The sequence below is a fragment of the Vipera berus genome (genome assembly GCF_964194415.1).
Source record: "Vipera berus genome assembly, chromosome: Z".
In the NCBI taxonomy this organism is placed as follows: Eukaryota; Metazoa; Chordata; class Lepidosauria; order Squamata; family Viperidae; genus Vipera; species Vipera berus.
In genome coordinates, this window is record NC_138205.1 from 122,823,105 (window position 1) to 122,843,073 (window position 19,969).

Here is a 19,969-nt window from a genome sequence, read left to right on the forward strand (position 1 = left end):
ATCTCCTCCAGAAAATTCTCAACTTGGAGGAGACAATGGAACTTACCCAGCTCAAACCTTTGCTTAGTGTGAGGCCACCCAGATGTATAATATTTACTTCAATAAAACCAGTGTTAGATAAGCAGCCCTACTTTTGGGGGCCATTGGTTCTACTGCCAAGCTCTTACTGTGAAGTATTTTTTTTTCTAACATTCAGTCAGAAATGCCTTCTTTTAACCGTTTTTCCATGCGTTCCATATTTTTTAAAAATTAATTGAGAGCGTGCAAAATTCTGTGCTTGTGAATTCAGAGATTCCAGTAACTTCAGGCAATTTATCTGGAGTCTGGAATAACATGTCTTCAAATTAAAAGTTAAACATTAACAACAACAACACCTACGATAATAATAATAGCAGTATGCTAAATTTAGTACATATGCTGTCCCACTGACTCTGGAAGTTTACAAATTCTGAAAAACATTTTTAAAAAGGAAACAACAACAAAGCAAAAAAGTAAGATGGTAGAAATGTCAAAAACAGATAAGAAAAAGGGTTTCAAGGCCTACATTAACACATAATGTCCCTGTGAAATATACTTATGGATGGTTTTCCAACTGTATGGAGTCCTCTAAGTAACTCCCCTTCCAAAGCTTCCATCACAACAAAATAAAGAATGGTCTCTTTTAGCAATATCCATTCCTTAAAGCAAGCCAAAACAACCTTAAATCAATTAGAGGTCAGCAAAGGCTTAACAAAATAGTGTTGCTAGGTTAACTTAAAAGTGGAGTTGCATTGTTGTGTTCCAATGTGTAGTCTTAACACAGTGCATAAGTGAGTGACCATTGTGTTAAGCCATAATATAATATTTTTTATATCTTTGGGTATATCATGTTATTGAACAAAGCAAAATTGTTAATCTGAGTTATGTACTTTCTGCAAGTCGAATGCTTAGTAATATGATCTCTCTTGAAAGCAGTTCCTAGCTCAGAATGCTACTACATAATTACATAATAAACTTAATATAGTTTATCTTCAGCCTCTCTTTTTATGATGAGATCTACAGGAGAATTTCTGATGGAGGCATTGAATTAAGGCTAGAGCAGGGGTAGGCAACCTTGGCTCTTTTATGACCCATGGACTTCAACTCCCAGAATTCCTGAGACAGCATGGCTGGCTCAGGAGTTCTGGGAGTTGAAGTCCACGAGTCATAAAAGAGCCAAGGTTGCCTACCCCTGGGCTAGGGGAAACCTAGGTTGAAGTCCACCTTCAATCAAAATTTACTGGGTAACTTTGAGTCAATCATCTAATTTCCACCTTTGTTGCTCCTGGGATAAAAAGAAAAAAAGAATTTCTGGTTAATACATAATAGATTATGGGTATACAAAGAGTGGAAGAGGTAATCTTTCAGGTATCGTAGTCTGAACCAATTAGGGCTAAAAAGTCAAAAGAAGCATCTTAGGAAGTTTGAGTAATCCAATAGCAGCTCCATGCAGAGATCCATCTGGTATCCATAGTACTTCTGAACTTACAATGACAATTGGAAGTGAAACTTCCATCGCTAAAGGGTGCAGTCATTAAGTAAATTGTGCATGGTTTTATGACCTTTTTTGCTGTGTTAAGTAGATCTGGCTTCCCCCATTAACTATTGGAAATGGCCGCAAATGGAGATCATGTGACCCTGGGACATTGCAACTGTTGTAAATATGTGCCAGTTGAATTCTGATTTCTGATCGCATGACCACAGGCTTGAAGCAACAGTTGTAAGTTTGAGGAATGGTTGTAAGTAATTTTTGTCAATGCATCACTAAACAAATGGTCATAAGCAGTGCTTTTTTTGTAAAAGAAAAAGGTGCCGGAACTCACACATGTCATAAACCCGCCTTGCCTACCCCACGAGGTTCCATCCAAAAAAGGTGCCGGAACTCCATTCTGAGTGTTCTATGAGAAAAAAAGCCCTGGTCATAAGTCAAACACTAGCTGTACTGGTTAACATATTGCAGGTAACAAATCGAGACCAGATGACCACCAGATGGCATCAAAGAAGTATAGAAACCTTCTTTGCTGCCATCTAATGGATGCTGAATTTTTTGCAAATCAGGTCTGATAATCCTACACAGGACAATACAGTAAAGGAGGTATGAATTTCTGTGAACAAATCTATCTTGCCTAATAGGGTGTAGCTGGTTTCCAAAATATTGCTGTCCAGAAACAGTTGTTGGATTGCTAGGACCAGGGCTGAATTTAAAAATACTCCCAAGTTCAGAATTTCCTCTTTAAAATTTCTGTAGAACAAGTTGTCCTTCCCATCCTAGATGCCCAGCTTTCTGACCAAGAGAGTCCATTTTATCTGACTTGAACCTTATCCAATCCCTGTTTGCACTCTGTTCACAGTACACAACCATTAGGATCAAGAACTGCCATAAAAACAACAATTATATCATTTAAACCCAACTAAGCCATAAAGCCATTACAGCACCATTTAGCTGTCAATAAAACCATGTAAATAACAAGAGTAAAAATCAATAGGGCCATGAACATCTTTCAAAAACGCATTCATCTCTTTATGTCTGCCCCAAAACTTATAAAAAGAAGTTCCTGTGTGGAAGAGAAATTGACAGACTAGATACTAGTGAATAAGTCCAATTTTTTCCACTTATCTTTTTGATTGACCTCACTATGGGGTTAGGAAAGAACTTCCCATATCTTAAAACTCAAAGAAGGCAGAGTAACCTTATTTTAAATAGTCTAGCTGAGCCTCTGTGTCTATTCATAAATAACACTATTGAGTTCAGTGAGGCTTACTCTAAAAGAAATATAAACAAATATAGTTAGCAAGACAGTAAAAAAAGCTGAAATGCTTTGCAGGTTTAAAATCTCACAGAACACAATAGGATTTTTTTCTAAGCAAAAATGGAGCACTACAGATAAATGTTAACTGTTCTATTTGACTCTAGGGCCAGTGGAGGAGAAAGTTGTCAAAATCAAAATTGTCATTCATGTCCCACCTTTTTCAAAGATGCAAAAAGAGCAGAGCTTGTATTGCAATAGTCTGTGAACCGTTTTGCTGTTTTGAAACACAGATGCACTATAGATATCGCTAACAGGGCAATTAACAAGTTTTACTATATATTATAAAGTAGGATTAGCTGGCCTCTGGTTTATGCAAATTGTTGAGTTCCATCTCCCACTATCAGTCATTGCTGGTCATTCTTGTTAGGATTGTCACCCATTATGGCTGAACAGTATGTAAAATGGGTCTGGTGATTGGTCTCAAAAGATGCTAAGTGAACTCCAACTAATTGCTCACCACAAGCTCAGATTTTTTTTTATTGAAAAGTTTTTCAATACATTTTATCTTTAACAACCCCTCCCCCCCACCCCCTACCCAACCCTACCCAGCCCTCCCCCTCCCCTTCCCCCCTCCCCATCCCCGACTTCCCAGAGCTAAATACAAGGTATAAAAGTAAAAGCAATCATAAACAACCATATGCTAACAACAATAAACTATTAAGTCTATCGCACTCTAGCTCATATAAAATGACTACAAGCAATACTAATATCACATCAAAACTTATGCAAATGCTAAATGAAACTTTTTAGTCCCATATTTGTTCTGGATATCTTTGCCATTTCCGCCAGGTCAGAAACTTTTAAAGTCCATTCTTCTATAGTCGGCAGTTCCTCCGACCACAAGCTCAGATTGTTTACGATGTACATTAATTATGAGAATAGGCTTTTGTTACTGTTAATTTACTCAGAAACTGGTATTTTAAGCCAGGGGTCCTCAACCGTGGAAACTTTAAAACTTGTGGAATTCTGGGAATTGAAGTCCACAAGTCTTAAAGTTGCCAAGATTGAGGATCCCTGCTTTAAGCCATTTCTTGCTGAAACTAATACACAGCCTTAGTTACTTCCATGTCTATTTGTCACTTAAAACCATCTGTGTTCCTGGCTATCACAGGATTTATAAAACTTCTTATAAAAAGAAGTTCCTGTGTGGAAGAGAAATTGGCACACTGGATACTAGTGAATAAGTCCTATTTTTTTCCACCTATCTTTTTGATTGAGCTCACTATTGGATACGAAAGAATCCCCCCATATCTGGGCAGGTTGAGGAATCCACAAGTTGACTCTGTATTGTGGGAATAATTACCTTGCTTTGTTGATCTGAATATTTAACCATTTGCTTCATTGGATGATGATCCTTCGGGATCCAGAGTAGGGGGGATTTTCTCTTTATGCCAATCACATCTTGATAATACCAGTGCTTCTATAAGTTTGCTGCATTGATACTGGACACATCTAATTATACATATAAAACATGTGCTGTGTGCATTTTGTGGAATGGATCCTAGGTGTGTTTATTTTAAAAACCAGAAGCAGTAGCCACTTCTCTGAAACTATTTTCAAAGAAGGAGCAATTCTACTTCACACAATTTAAAATATTAAGTTCCTTTCCTCTTATTTATAATAGCACAGATCAGAAGTTGAATAGAAAGCAAGTGAATTGCTGCTATCCGAGAGAAATCTTTGCATGTCTCATTGAAAGGAGATTTTTTTAAATATATGCACATATTATATCCTGTTTGTGCCCTTCCCAGGAACATCTGCAGAAATCTCTGGTTCTAGATTGGTTTTTGGTCTAGTGCAGCTGAACCTGTTTTATATTCTGATTACTTAGAAGTACAAGTCTGAACAAAGAGAATCATGAAAATAGTGACGATTTTAGACTATATATTGCTCAGGAATGATTTAGAGAGGACAAGAGTAGTGGCTGTCTCTGGAATGTATGGAATCAATGTCTCTCTCTCTCTCTCTCTCTCTCTCTCTCTCTCTCTCTCTCTCTCTCTCTCTCTCTCTGTGTGTGTGTGTGTGTGTGTGTATCTTTACCTGACAGTTACGAATAACCCCGTGTGTGTTTGTTGATACCATATATTGATAGAAGAGACTAGGACAGCCATTACGTGCTCCTTCCAAGAATAAAATAGCCAAGGCTTTTTAAATTGAGATTTTTTTAAAAAAAATTTTTAATCCCATTTATATCCCGCCCTTCTCCGAAGACTCAGGGCGGCTTACAATCTAAGCACAATCAATGTGCTTAGCAATAGCCTTCATTCTATGTATATGCCTGCTTATTAGGGCTTTCGCCCCCTCCCCCCATGCGGCATTATTACAAAGTCAGCTTAATTGCCCCCAACAATCTGGGTCCTCATTTTACCTACCTCGGAAGGATGGAAGGCTGAGTCAACCTTGAGCCTGGTGGGATGCGAACCTGCACTAATGGCAGGCAGCTGGTGTTACTTAAGGAGGCATTAGCCCACTGCTCCACCAAGGCTCTTTTTAAGATAAAGATTTGGGTTTACATGTCCCACTAAATCACAATTGGTTGGTTATTGCTTAGCATGTGGGGAGAGGCCAGTTAATGATGGTTTACCAATCATGATTTATGGCTTCCAGGTTAGCCCACAAGTGAGGATGAAACAAACCACACCGTGATGCAAAATGTGAATCCGTCAGCAAATCATAGGCCATCTGGGCTGAGAGGAGAAATTATATTCTCCCAGAGCAGAGCTTTGCATGTGCTCTAGCTGACTGGCAACAATCACTGTCCTTTTAAAAATATTTTAAATTTTCTAGAATCTTTGGGAGGATTTGGTGAGAACTGTAATGCAGTTGGGTTGGGCTGACAAACCACCTTTGCATGGGCAAAACATCAAAGTCAGGGATCACGTAAGAGCAGATATGAACCACTAAGCCGAAAAGAGCACATCGTGCTTATTCATCAGGCTTTTGATCTTCAGGCAGATTGCAAACTAAAAATCATCGGAGAGTCTCCAAACACAGGTAGGCTGCAAGCTCACAAGGCTAACTGGTTTCTCTGAAAGCCATCAAGGAGTCTTGGGGGCGCACTGTCTAGATTGAGAGGTCATGCGAATGGAAGGACCAGAAAGTGGAATCATGATCAGGCTGACACTAAAGCATCCATGTGACCACTCAGATGAACAAACTGGTCTAGTTACCAGAGGTTTTGTGAAGACCTATCCTGTGCCAACTGCTTATAGAGTCAACTGACAAGAGGAAAACAGAGCGGGTGTATGAGTCAGCTGATCCCTTTGAAGCTGGAAAGGCAACCTTTTCCCTAGAAGGTCTTTCAGCCACCTGAGACTTGTTGGGGCAGGAAGTAACCCTTTGGCTCCAAGCCTGCTCCATACTTCACTCCACAGCAGATCTTTGATCCTTCTAGTTTGCTATTATTTGACTGGCAGTAGTTGTCCAAATGCCTTTCAAGTATTGCTGGCAAGGATTGAGCTGCAAAATTCGGAGCTCTCTCTATCTCCTTCTCATGCTTTCCATCATGCGACTTACTTGCTCAACCTGAGAGGTGCGCGGTCTGAGGCCCCAGTCTGCCTTCTTCCCTTCCCAAAAAAGGGAGCTCTCCAATCTTCCTCCCACAATTCTTTCGGCTTACTTACCTTTAATATAAGACAAATGGAGGGCTTTATATTAACAGCATTTAACTGAGCTTAAGTTTAAATTTAAATCACATTTCATGCTTCTCCCAGGCATTGTGCACTTCGTCTTAGAGACACAGACTTGATGAAGGTCAGCGTTAAGAGTTAAAGGTGAAATGTGGCTCTTGGCCAGAAAAAAATAAATAAATATTCCTGCTTTCCAGGAAAAACACTGTCAAGTAAACAAAAAAGTGTGAATGGAATGTATGGAATTAATGTGTATTTCTGTTGTACCAAAAAATTGGGCAGATGAAACAGTCCATCAGCTGTATGAGATGGAATGGAATGAGGAATAGGAATGGGAATGGGAATAGACTATAGACTGGACTGGACTGGACTGGACTAGAATAGAATAGAATAGAATAGAATAGAATAGAATAGAATAGAATAGAATAGAATAGAATAGAATAGAATAGAATAGAATAGAATAGAATAGAATAGTTTGGCCAAGTGTGATTAGACACACAAGGAATTTGGTGCAGAAGCTCTCAGTGTATATGCCAGGGGTAGGCAACCTTGGCTCTTTTATGACTCGTGGACTTCAACTCCCAGAATTCCTGAGCCAGCCATGCTGAGGGGAAAGGGAGAGGTTTCCAAGCTGAGCCATGCTGGCTGAGGAATTCTGGGAGTTGAAGTCCACGAGTCATAAAAGACCCAAGGTTGCTTACCCCTGGTATATGCAAACCAACAATAATTATCATAATAATACCTTTAAGAGAGGGTAGCAAAGAAGATAAGAAGGATAGTAATACTACTGTCCTGTGTCTAGTTGTTTTGGTATGCATTTCTTTATATCAACATCCTGAGGGAAGGAATTGAAACAGTTTATGGCCAGGATGTGAAGGGTCTGTAGTATTTTCTCAGCCCTCCTTCTGACCCACACTATATACAGGTCTTCTATGAAAAACAGGCTGGTTGAGATTGTTTTTTCTGCAGTCCTAACTATCTGTTGAAGTCTGTACCTGTCCTGTTTGGTTACTGTAGCAAACCAGACAGTTACAGAAATACAAATGACAGACTCAACAGTTCCTCTGTAGAACTGTATCAGCAGATCCTGGGGCAGTGAGAACTTCCTGAGTTGATGCAGGAAGAATCTTCTTCGTTGTGCCTTTTTTATGATGGTTGTAGTGTTGGAACTCCGTTTCAAATCCTGGGAGATTATAAAACCCCCAAACCTGAAGGACTCTACTGCTGATACTGTGCTGTGAGAATGTAGTAAGAGATGAATGAAGGATGCACTAATTAAGAGGAGACATTTCTTTGATATTTGAGTAATAGATTCAGATTACAGGAAGGCCCACAGAATATTTCAAAACCTCATCTATAATAGTAAGAGTGGTCCGTTTCCAAGGGAGATAATAAGCTCCATTTTGCTGGAGGTGTTGAAGCTGAGGCTGGGAAGACATGTATCAGGATCCTGTAATATGGATTTGTAATATGTAATATTATATCCTGTAATATGATTGACAGGACCTAGGAGACCACATGAACGTATGATCAAACTAGAACTCTTCTGATTTGCTGGACTTCAACTTCTCTATCTCCAGCATGGAGGATGAAGATGAAGTTTCTGAAGCAGATTGAGACAGCTGTTATATAATTTTCATTTTCATCATCAGCACTATATTGAGTGTTGTTGTTGTTGGCTTGATGTCAATGGCTATCAATGCTATCAGTCCAACAATAATACTCAGGTATGGTTATTTTCATAGGAACGCGGTGGCTCAGTGAGTTAGGACGCTGAGCTTGTCGATCGGAAGGTCGGCAGTTTGGCTGGTCGAATCCCGAGTGCCGCGTAACAGAGTGATCGCCTGTTACTCGTCCCAGCTTCTGCCCACCTAGCAGTTCGAAAGCACGTAAAAATGCAAGTAGAAAAATAGGGACCACTACGGTGGGAAGGTAACAGCGTTCCGTGCGCCTTTGGCGTCTAGTCATGCCGGCCACATGACCACGGAGACGTCCTCGGACAAGCGCTGGCTCTTCGGCTTTGAAACGGAGATGAGCACCGGCCCCTAGAGTTGGAAACGATAAGCACACATGTGCGGGGGAACCTTTACCTTTACCTTTATGGTTATTTTCATGTACCTTGGCATAGAGTCATGCTGGCCACATGACCACAGAAGCATCTTTGGACAATGCTGGCTCCCTCAGCTAGGAAACAGAGATGAGCACCACCCCCATAGAATCTGGCACGAAGTGGACAGGGGGAAATCTTTACCTTTGCCTTTTTTATGGTTATATTAATAAATAACACAATGTTAATAATATTACAACAATCAGGCCAACTAGTCCTTGGTAAGGTTCTGTGCACATAAAGGTTAAGTACCTCCTACAGGTTTTATGAGGAAATTTATTATCTCTCACAATAGCATTCCATTGTTGGCTGTTCTATCTTTGGTGAGCACAAGAAGTCCTCAAGGGGTTTTGAAGTAAATACGTATTGAGGCAAGAAAGAAAACATCAAATTTTAATATGCATTTGAAAAATGCTCCTTGTTTGAGCTTGAAAAGCATTTCTTCTCTGAGCTCTGATGTTTAATTTCCTGGGGTGAATTAGGGTTCCACCCATTATGTTCTAGTCTTTGGAAAAGATGTTAAGGAGTTTTGCACAATAAATATGTCCAAGGAAGTTGGTGTATTAATTACACTGATATTTAAGGAGGTACCTGGGGATAGGAAATAAAGTCCCACCAGAATTTGAGAAGAAAAAAATCGGTTTTGCTTATTGATTATTTCTGTCTTTTCTGAGGAAGAAAAAAACAACAACCCCTCTTTCACACAGAAGATTTCATTTTCATGCAAGAAAATTTAGTTGGAACCATCTGTTTAATTGCCTTTATATTCTATCTTTCCTAAGAAGAGTGCAAGGTAACTTATATTGCCCTGTTCACCGCCCTGAGTCCTTCGGGAGAAGGGCGGTATACAAATTAAAATAATAATAATAATAATAATAATAATAATAATAATAATAATAATAATAATAATAATAATAATAATAATAATAATAATAATAATAATATGATCTTCTTGCCTGATCCATTTTTTCTCAACAAGAGTCCTGTGAGTAAGTTAGGTTGACAGCCCTTGAACACGCAAGAAAATGCATATAAAAAGCTGCATGATGGTGCTGGGAAGGGATGAGTTTTGTACATTTCTTTGTGCATGAAAATTTAGTAGACAGCCCTCGAGTTACAACAATTCATTTAGTGACCGTTCAACAGCACTTAAAAAAGTGACTGATGACTGTTTTTCACACTTACAACTGTTGCAGCATCCCTATGGTCACGTGACCAAAATTTAAAAACTTGACAACTCATATTGATGACAGTTGCAATGTCCCAGAGTCATGTAACCACCTTCTGCAAACTTCTGACAAAGTCAATGTAGAAGGCCAGGTTTGCTTAACAAATGTTTCACTTAGCAACAGAAATTTTGGGCTCAGTTGTGGCCATAAATTGAGGACTATGAATACTTAGATGTATCTGGCCTCTGCATAACACACTGTTCTCTAAAGCGGTGTTTCTTTACCTTGGCAACATTAAGTCTGGACTTCAACTCTCAGAATTTTCTATACTGCTTTCCCCCCCCACAGCTTTGGGAAGATGAACTGAACAGTTAAAATAGTAGTAAAAAATATCAATAACACTTAGACTTATATACCACTTCATAGTGCTTTTATAGCCCTCTCTAAGCGGTTTACAGAGTCCACCTATTGCCCCCAACAATCTGGGTCCTCCTTTTACTGACCTTGGAAGGCTGAGTCAACCTTGATCTTGACAGGATCATACTCCAGGCAGAGGGAATGCAGAGTTAGCCTGCAACACTTCATTCTAACCACGGTGCCACATGGTTCTTCATAGCAGCCCTTTTATAAATATGAGTTCTTCCTCATAAGTTTGATTTTTATCTAATCATCTCTGAGGTTGTTTTTTTTATTTGGATGTGAGTTCAAAGATTGGATCAAACCTGGTTTGTATTCAGGTTCTCTGCTTCAATTACAATGCAGATTATTAAGCAGACAAGTGGCTGGATGGACAGATGGATGGATAGGGTGTTTTATTATGAATATTTCAGCACTACGATGGAAAATATAGGGGAAGATCAAGAGTTTGAAGTTAATGGGCTGTCACTTTAACTATGTTTGGGAAGAGATATTTGGGACACTTTCTGGCAGTTTATAACCTCCTCTTGGTTGATATGTTGAAAAATAGGCCAATAATAAATTGAAAATATAGTGAGCAATGGGAAGCCAGGACCACAGTTTTTATGTGAAGCACATTTGAGGTTGCTTGTTCTCCTTTCACCCTAGCAACAGTGTTTCCATAGTAACCAGGTTTCCATGGCCACAGAGATGCACAACCCTATAATTAAATGATGCCTTTGCCTCATATGGGCAAAAGTTGCCCAGAATTCTTTGCCTTGGCTTCAAACAATGGACTGGCCTCCTTAGGCAAAAGTTGGTCTCTGAAGCACTGATCAATTATTGTTTTATCACCTCTCTATGTAATTTCATTTGTGACGTGGAGAAATCATTTTTGGTAAATTTGCCTTAAATTGGTTCATTGGGCAAAGCTTTTGAGGAAGGTGGACAGAACTTAAAGTCTGCTGAATTCCCAAGGATAGATTGAAGAATGCTCCATGACCTTTCTTTTAGCCACAAAAAGTAGCAGACCGTGTTTTCATTTTTGCAAAAGATCGTCTGAGCATACATAGCCGCAGAGTTCAGTCGCTGCTTGCAAGGCTGGTCCAAATTATGTTTGATGACAGGCCATTCAAACAGGACCATCAGCCCAAAAGATTCAAGAGGGATATTATAAGTATCTCCATTTATAGTACAGGTATTCCTCAACTTACAATCATTTGCTTAGCAACTGTTTGAAGTTACATTGAAAAAAGTGACTTATCACCAATCCTCCCATTTTTAACTGTCACAGCATCCCCTCCTTACATATGATCAAAACTTGGGTGCTTGGCAACTGGCATGTATTTACAAGAGTTGCAACATCCCAGGGGGGTCACGTGATCGCCATTTGCAATGTTCCCAGTTCCCTAGCAAAAAGCCAAGTCAATTAAGGAAACTGGATTTGCTTAAGGACTGTACAATTCATTTAACAATTGCATTGATTCACTTAACAACCATGGCAAAAAATCAGGCACGACTCAACAAATGCCTTGTTTAGCATGGAAATCCTAAACCCAATTGTCATAAATGAAAAGCTAACTGAGAAGCTGTGGAGCTAGTTTGCAACTGGAGTGAATTCCACACCACGGAAATGATTACACTTGATTTGCAACTTCTATAGTATTGGGCCTTCCTTGGATTTGGTTTGTGTGGTTAGCCTTAATATAAGAGTGGACAAAAAATTATTATTTTTTTGCTTTTTTTTTACAGTGACAGGTTAAGGCTATTTGGAAATGACTTTTTTGTTTGGTCGCTGGCCTTTTACAATCAGGAAATTGCATTACTAACATTCAGCAATATTCCATTAGATACTTGCAGCAATTGTTCTGAGCAACAGTTATTTCACTCTGATTCAATTAACGAGAGTTGGCTTTTAGCACTGAAACATTTTGCTGTCCAAAAAATGTGTGTTCTGAGCACCATCATTGTGATGAACAAATTCATCTTAGTTTCTATTCTCTCTGACACAAGTTTCAGCATTATTGTCTATTAGAATGTTTGTTCACATGCTAAAGTGATAATCTGGTAAAAGTGTAATATTAGTAAGTCTATTTGGATTACAAAACTTTACCTACTTATTTGCAAATAGCTATAATTTTGTGTGTGTGTGTGTGTGTATATATATATATATATATATATATATATATATATATATATATATATATATGTGTGTGTGTGTGTGTGTGTGTGTGTGTGTGTGTGTGTGTGTGTGTGTGCTGTACTGTATAGAGATTTAAACCACCCTTCCCAAAACTGAACCCTTCCAGATGTGCAGTTATAACTCCCCAAATTTCTTTCCTGCATAAAAGTACAGCTGGAATTTGGAAATCAAATTTATTTGAGCTTCACCAGGTTGTGGAAGGCTATTTTACAAAATGCATGAATCCTGAAATCAAGGGTAAAAAATTCTACATCATCCCACATTTAAATTAATTTATCTCCCTCAACCTTTTAAAATGAAAGCTGATGGTTTAAAAACCTGGAAACTGTTTAAATTGTTTTTCTGATTTTACTAGCTTGATCAGTCCATCATGGCATGTCACTTCTAATTCCCTGATAACGTACTTCTAAACCTTCAAGGGCAGGGGGCTGATCACAGCTTCTCTGCCCCATTACACCTTTAAGCTGGCAACCCAGCCAAGGAGTATCAAATGCTCCAACTTGGAAAAGTTGTGGCATGTTGTAATTACTACAGAGCAGCATCTGGGCAGCTGAGAAGAAGACATTAGCCCTTTCCTCATCTCTCTTTGATTCTGTTTTAATTCTACTGTGATGCGTGCTAACTTCATAAGTAAGGAAGCAGGTGTACAAACATGCAGGGGGGGAGGGGGGGAAGAGGGAGATTAGATTTCAAAGCCTCCTAGCCTGCCCTCAGAAGCAGCAGGCATGTTTTGCTACTCACCTGGCATTTTTATCATGCACATATGCTTTAGCCCAGCACCGTTGCCAGGAGTTAGGGGTTTTCCCAACATTTAATCTTTAAAAAGTAGCTTCAGAGCTCAACACTGCAAGTCTTGATGCTGGAAGCTGGCCTGCTGACTTTAAATCCACACTGGGGCAGTTGACAGCAGTTATGTCATCCTGTGTCAGTGTATTGGGGTTTGGTGCGCTGACTTTTCATATATCATGGATGAAAGCTGGTAAGAGAATGAAGAGCAGATCAAGGCGAAAATCAGCAGGTGCAGCAGCGACGAATTGCAAATAATGGTCACAGCTGGGTCCCCTTCAGCCAAACAGCAGCCGAAACTTTGTCAGCGTTGGTGGGCTCAGAATGCTCCAGTTTTTCCCTCGCGTGGCCTTTTCCAGATTGGATGGAGTGTGAATTCTGGGAATTGAAACCCAATTCATCTTCAAAAGGCACTGCATTGGCAAAAGCTGATTACAGTCAGGATCTTGAGCTGCAAGATGTTGTATGCTTTGGGGAGTGCCCCTCTTTTAGTTTTAATTATTTCTCTGGCATTTATAAACAAGCTTCTGAAAATGATTCCTCCTTAGATTAAGCCCTGGGTTTTCCCTTTCCACAGAGGAACGCATGATGATAATGATAATTACAAGAGGAGAAATAGAAGCAAAACTGGAAGTAAGCCAGACAGAGTAGATGTATTATCCCATAAGCAAGCTCCCATTTTGCACAGATTAACCATGAGATTGGAGACAGGTAGCAGAACATCTTTGTTATACAAGTTTCTTGAAATGTGGAAGTCTGTGTGATGATCCCAGGAATGTAATACTAAATAATTATACAGGACAGACATGCTGGACTTTGATAGGAATTGGTAAGGAATCCAGCAAGCACTCTTCACAACGATGGAGGCCCCAATGCACAGTGCTCACAATCTACACAAGTAACTGAGTTTTCACGATGATGGAATTAAACTCCATGTATTCTTTTTCTTTTTAAAGTTGCCCATAGCAGCCATTCCCACATCTTGTGATAGTGAATTTCACAGGTTAATTACCTGCCGTTGGAAAAAGCTCTTCTTTCTGCTCTGTTTTAAATCTCCTTTTTAGACATCAGATTGCACTAGATTCATTGGATGGTCCTGCCTTAGCATTCTGAATGAGGGGGAGATATTTAAGAACTTCTAGTCAGCTGTCACCATACTAAATATGATTTTATTCCCTTTAATCATGTCATCCTACGCCAAAGTATCTCCAACATTTTAACCTTGGTTACCTTGTGGTGTACTTTTTTATATAACTTTTGCTATACAGGTAGTCCTCAACTTACAGCCATTCGTTTTGCAACCATTCCAAGTTACAACTGGACTGAAAACAGTGACTTACAGCTGGTCCTCTCATTTACAACCATTGCTACATCTCCACAGTCATGTGATCAAAATTCAAGCAATTGGCATGCATTTACAATAGTTGTGGTGTCCTGGAGTCATGTACCCAGCCTGCTTTTGACCAGCAAAGTCAATGGGAGATTTGTTTAATAACTACATGATTCCTTTAACAACTGCACCGGCTCCCTTAACAAGCATGACAAAAAAGATTGTGAGATCAGATGCAACTCATTTAGCAACCTCCTTTTTAGCAACAGACATTCTGATCCCAATTGTCGTAAATTGAGGGCTACTTGTATATTTTTTTCCAAGTGCAGCTATTAGAATTATATTCATAGCACAGGTGTAGAAATACAGCTGCATACTGAGTTGTTATCTTGAGCTACCAACTGTGATCCAAGATCTTTTTCTTGGATAGTTTCAGATAGCCCAGAGCTCAAAATAAAGTTACACTTAAACCTTCTTTGCCATTTGGTTGAATGTCCACCTAGTTCAGGGGTAGGCAACCTTGGCTCTTTTATGACTCGTGGACTTCAACTTCCAGAATTCCTGAGCCAGCCACAAGTCATAAAAGAGCCAAGGTTGCCTACCCCTGACCTAGTTCAAAGAGGTCTTTCTTTTACCACCTTGAATATTTCAGTATCATCTCTTGACTTGTCCAGCTCACTTCTTAAGTTTTTGAATAATTTTAATCAATTCTAACACTTGAGGGCCTTCATATCTTACGTCTGTCCATTAAAAAAGGGCATTTATTTTTACTCATAGTTTTCTGTTTGTAACCCAAATAACAATACACAGAAGGCCAAATCATGTTACCCCATACTTGACAAGCTCTCAAAGGAGCTTTTCATGAACAGATTTTTCTGAAGGCTTTCTGAAAACCTAAACATACAATGTTAGCAAGAACACTTCCATCGGACCAGCTGGCATTCTCCAAAATCAATAGTAGGTTGGCTGGACAGGAGTTATCTTGGTGGATCCTATGCTGATTTCTTCCTGGCCAGCTTGATCCTCTGTACGCATAGTCATTTTTTGTTTTGATTATTTTTAATATTTTTGGGGGGAACCTGCCTATAATTTCCTGGATCTCCTCTGGGTCCCTTTTTAAATCATATTGAATACCTTCCAGTTCTCTGGCATTGAGACTCATTTGAATGACAAATTAGAGCAAATCCTCTTTTGAGGTAGAGTTGGGTTTTGTTTTGTTTTTTGAGAACTCTTGGATGGATGCCATCAGGATTCAATGATCTGTTACAGCATTTCTCAATCTTGGCAATGTTCAGAAGTTTGGACTTCAATTCCCAGAATTCCCCAGCCAACATGACAAACAATTTGTCTCAAGATATCCTAAAGCAGAAGTCTTCAAACTTGGCCCTTTTATGATTTCAACTTCCAGAATTCCTCAGCCAGTGTGCTGGCTGAGGAATTCTGGGAGTTGAGGTCCACAGGCCATAAAAGGGCCAAGTTTGAAGACCCCTGTCCTAAAGTATCTTCTATCTTTGACACAATTTGCTTTAATTATTCCATTTACCCCCTACCTAGATTAGATAGATAGATAGATAGATAGATAGATAGATAGATAGATAGATAGATAGATAGATAGATAGATAGATAGATAGATAGATAAGAGAGAGAGGAAGGGAGGGAAAATAGACAGGATGGAATCTCTTTTCAGTCAGGTTGGGATAAATGTACAGAAGGAAACCAGAAGATGATATAATGTCATAGAATCTGATATAGATGATCCTGTGAAGAAAAAGTCAGTAAGATATCTAACAAAATGAAATTGAGTGATGAAAAAAGTAAGGTTCTACATTTAGGCAAGAAAAAACAAATGCACAGGTACAGTATAGGGGGTACCTTGCTCAATAGTAGCAAATGTGAGAGGGATCTCGGAGTCCAAGTGGACAATCACTTAAATATGACTTGGATGAGGGGATAGATGGGAATGCATCAAATTTGCAGATGACACCAAGCTGACAAGAATAGCCAACACACCAGAAGACAGGCTTAAGATACAGAAGGATCTTGACAGACTTGAACATTGGATACTAACTAACAAAATAAAATTCGGTGGTTAAAAAAGAGTAAGATTCTACATTTAGGCAAGAAAAACCAATGCACAGGTATAGTATAGGTCAGGGGTAGGCAACCTTGGCTCTTTTATGACTCGTGGACTTCAACTCCCAGAGTCATAAAAGAGCCCACGTTGCCTACCCTTGGTATAGGTGGTACCTGGCTACACAGTAATAACTGTGAGAGGGATCTCAGAGGCCTAGTGGACAATCACTTAAATATGATCCAGCAGTGTGCTGCAGCTGCCAAAAAAGCCAACACAGTGCTAGGCTGCATTAACAGAGGGATAGAATCAAGATCATGTGAAGTACTAATACCACTTTACAATGCTTTGATAAGGCCACACTTGGAATACTGCATCCAATTTTGGTCACCACAGTGTAAAAAAGATGTTGAGACTCTAGAAATAGAACAGAGAAGAGCAACAAAGATGATTGGGGGATTGGAGGCTAAAACATATAAGGAACAGTTGCTGGAATTGGGTATGTCTAGTTTAATGAAGAGAAGGATGAGGGGACTTCCAATATCTCAGGGATTGTCATAAAGAAGAGGAAGTCAAGCTATTTTTCAAAGCACCTGAAGGCAGGACAAGCAGCAACGGATGGAAACTAATTAAGGAGAGAAGCAGGCTAGAACTAAGAAATTTCCTGACAATTAGAACAATTAATCAATGGAACAACCTGCCTCCAGAAGTTTTTAAGAAGAGACTGGACAACCATTTGTCTGAAATGGCACAGGGAAGGGGTAGGCAACCTTGACTCTTTTATGACTCATAGACTTCAACTCCCAGAATTCCTGAGTCAGCATGGCTGGTTCAGGAACTCTGGGTATTGAAGTCCGCAAGTCATAAAAGAGCCAAGGTTGCCTACACCTGGCACAGGATTTCCTAGGTTGGATTAGAAGACCTCCAAGGTCCCTTCCAACTCTATTATTGTGGAGCCTGGTATATCCACTGTGATTTCACATTGTTTGCTTCTGCTAGAGATGATTGCCTCGCTGGGCTTTTCCTTATTCCCTTCCTGGCCCTTCTCTAATGCTGCTTTCTGTCTCTGTCTCTCTCTCCCTCTCAGAAAACTCGGTGGCTGCCAAATCGGGTGGCTGCTTTCCTGGATCCGCCTGGGTGAACTTGGAAGGAGGAGGCACAAAGCTGGTGAAAGACCTTCGCCCAGGTGATCGAGTGCTGGCAGCAGACGTGCACGGACAGCTGTTCTACAGCAAATTCCTAGCCTTCCTGGACCGAGAGGATCCTCCCGTCCACAAACTCTTCTACGTGATTGAGACCCAAACACCCCAGACCCGTCTCTTGCTCACTGCTGCCCACCTGCTATTCGTGGCCCCACCACACAATCACTCCCATTCCCAGCCCCAGCCTATCTTTGCCAGCCATGTGCAACCTGGACAACATATCTACGTGCTGGCCCAAGGGGGTCAGACACTGTTGCAAGCGGCAGTGCACAGCGTGTCCCTGAAGGAGGAGTCCTCGGGGGCTTATGCCCCACTCACCGCTCAGGGCACCATTCTCATCAACCAGGTGCTGGCTTCCTGTTATGCTGTCATTGAGGAGCATAGCTGGGCGCACTGGGCGTTTGCGCCTTTCCGCATTGCTCATGCGGCCTTGGCCGTGCTGAATGCAGAGGGTCTCTCCTCTCCTCTCCTCTTTCCAGCTGCTGTGCCCGAAGAGGGTTCCTCATTGGCTGGAGTCCACTGGTACTCCCGCCTCCTCTACTACATTGGCCGCTGGATTTTGGGTTCTGAGATGATGCACCCATTGGGCATGGCCAGCTGAGAGTGACAGCTGGCAAGTCCACTTATACCCTTCTGAAGATTAAAATAGTACCAATGGGGTGGGGTGGGGGAAACTAAGATGAAGAAAGAAAGAAAGAAAGAAAGAAAGAAAGAAAGAAAGAAAGAAAGAAAGAAAGAAAGAAAGAAAGAAAGAAAAGATTTTAACAATAATAGTAGGACAGTCCAAAGTAGACTTCAAGGAACAGGAAGAACCCAGGAAGTTTTTGTTTTAGTTTATAAATATAAATATATATATTATATTTTTATTTGATTTATATTTTTTTGTCCGTCTGCTTTGTTGTCCTCATCTCTTGGATATTTATTTGTTTGGTATTTTGAAATAGATGTTTTAAGGAATATGAACCCAACTTCAAGAGCCTTAAATAGTTTCTTTGATAATTTATTATCATGTGAATTGTACACTCACAGGAAAAAGCAAATTGTTTTGTGCTGCCTAGCAAAACTGCACAGAGTTCTATTTTTCTATGTATCATGTATGTCCAGAATTTCGAAAAGTGAAAACCCTCTCCTTCTTCCAACTATCCATGGATTCACTCAGGGGTGTCCGCAGTGAGCAGTGAACACAAATCAAGATGGTGGACGAGAGGATGTAATCGAAGCTCCACCTACTTTTTACAAAAAACAAAACAAAAACACAGGTGGAGTTTTGATGATATCTTAATGGCTGCCATTTTGATTTTTTTGACAGACCCTGCAGACCCCCCCACCCACCGCCCGATTTGATTTTTCCCAATAGCCAGTCTCAGAACAACAGACACAACCAAGGGGAAGGGGGAATCCGTAAATTATATTTTTATACACAGAATTGTAAATTCTTTTTTTTTTTTGAGAGAGAGAGAGAGAGAAAGAAAGATCAATACCTAACAGTCACATTTCATTTTTTAAAATAATGTAAGATATGAGAATATATTATTTTAATTTAAATAATATGAAATGTAATGTCATCTATATGTTTCTATTGCCTCTGAAATATTTTGTTTTGTATAAAAATAATAGCACGCTTTCATCCACATTCTTCAAACTCAAGACTGTTACACATCTTTATTCAGTGGGGAGGTGGAAGAAATTCTTATTTTTATCTTTAAAATCAAGAAGAAATTTATGAGAAAATATTTTTTAAAACGTGCACAGGTTGGCTATTATGATGAGAATGGAGAATAGTTTGTACAGGCAGGGAAATGATGTTTTGCATTAATAAACTGATAAATAACTGCTGTCAATTTACTAAAATGTATTTTTGAATATTTTGTAATAGTTTTATAGAAATAAAATGTGCCATGCACTGACTGGTTAGTATATAATAACAAAGCTTTTCTGGTTCATCACATCTTTTTTCTTTTTAAAGGCTATTCAGATAAAAAATGTGAATATCCAGTCTCAATTTAATTTTGCTATGTGGTCATATTTAGAAAAAATAAAGCAAGAATTGTTAAAGGAAGCAATAGGACAGTCATATTAGCTCATCACCTTTGCAATTAAATAAATGAAGCCTGATACTCTTAAGGTGTCAAACCTCTTTGATTTCTTTCTCCAAGCTCAGAGATAGCTATGTTTGTGTCCATAACATGGACCAAAAAGTAAAAATTTTACTTTCCATGCATGATGTATTTTTAAAAAGAATAAAGTT

The 19,969-nt window shown here is 39.5% G+C and overlaps 1 protein-coding gene across 1 annotated transcript in view; it reads left to right on the forward strand.

The window, feature by feature from the left end:
• The window catches only part of LOC308677177 (sonic hedgehog protein-like), a gene marked incomplete at its 5' end in the record, with an annotated part of 34,488 nt that extends 16,135 nt beyond the window's left edge, over nucleotides 1-18,353 (forward strand). The window contains one exon of the mRNA XM_081343352.1: nucleotides 17,607-18,353. Coding sequence (XP_081199478.1) covers nucleotides 17,607-18,322 — 716 coding nt within the window. The 3' untranslated portion in view covers nucleotides 18,323-18,353. The remainder of the gene's footprint in view (nucleotides 1-17,606) is intronic.
• Nucleotides 18,354-19,969: the final 1,616 nt, after the last annotated feature.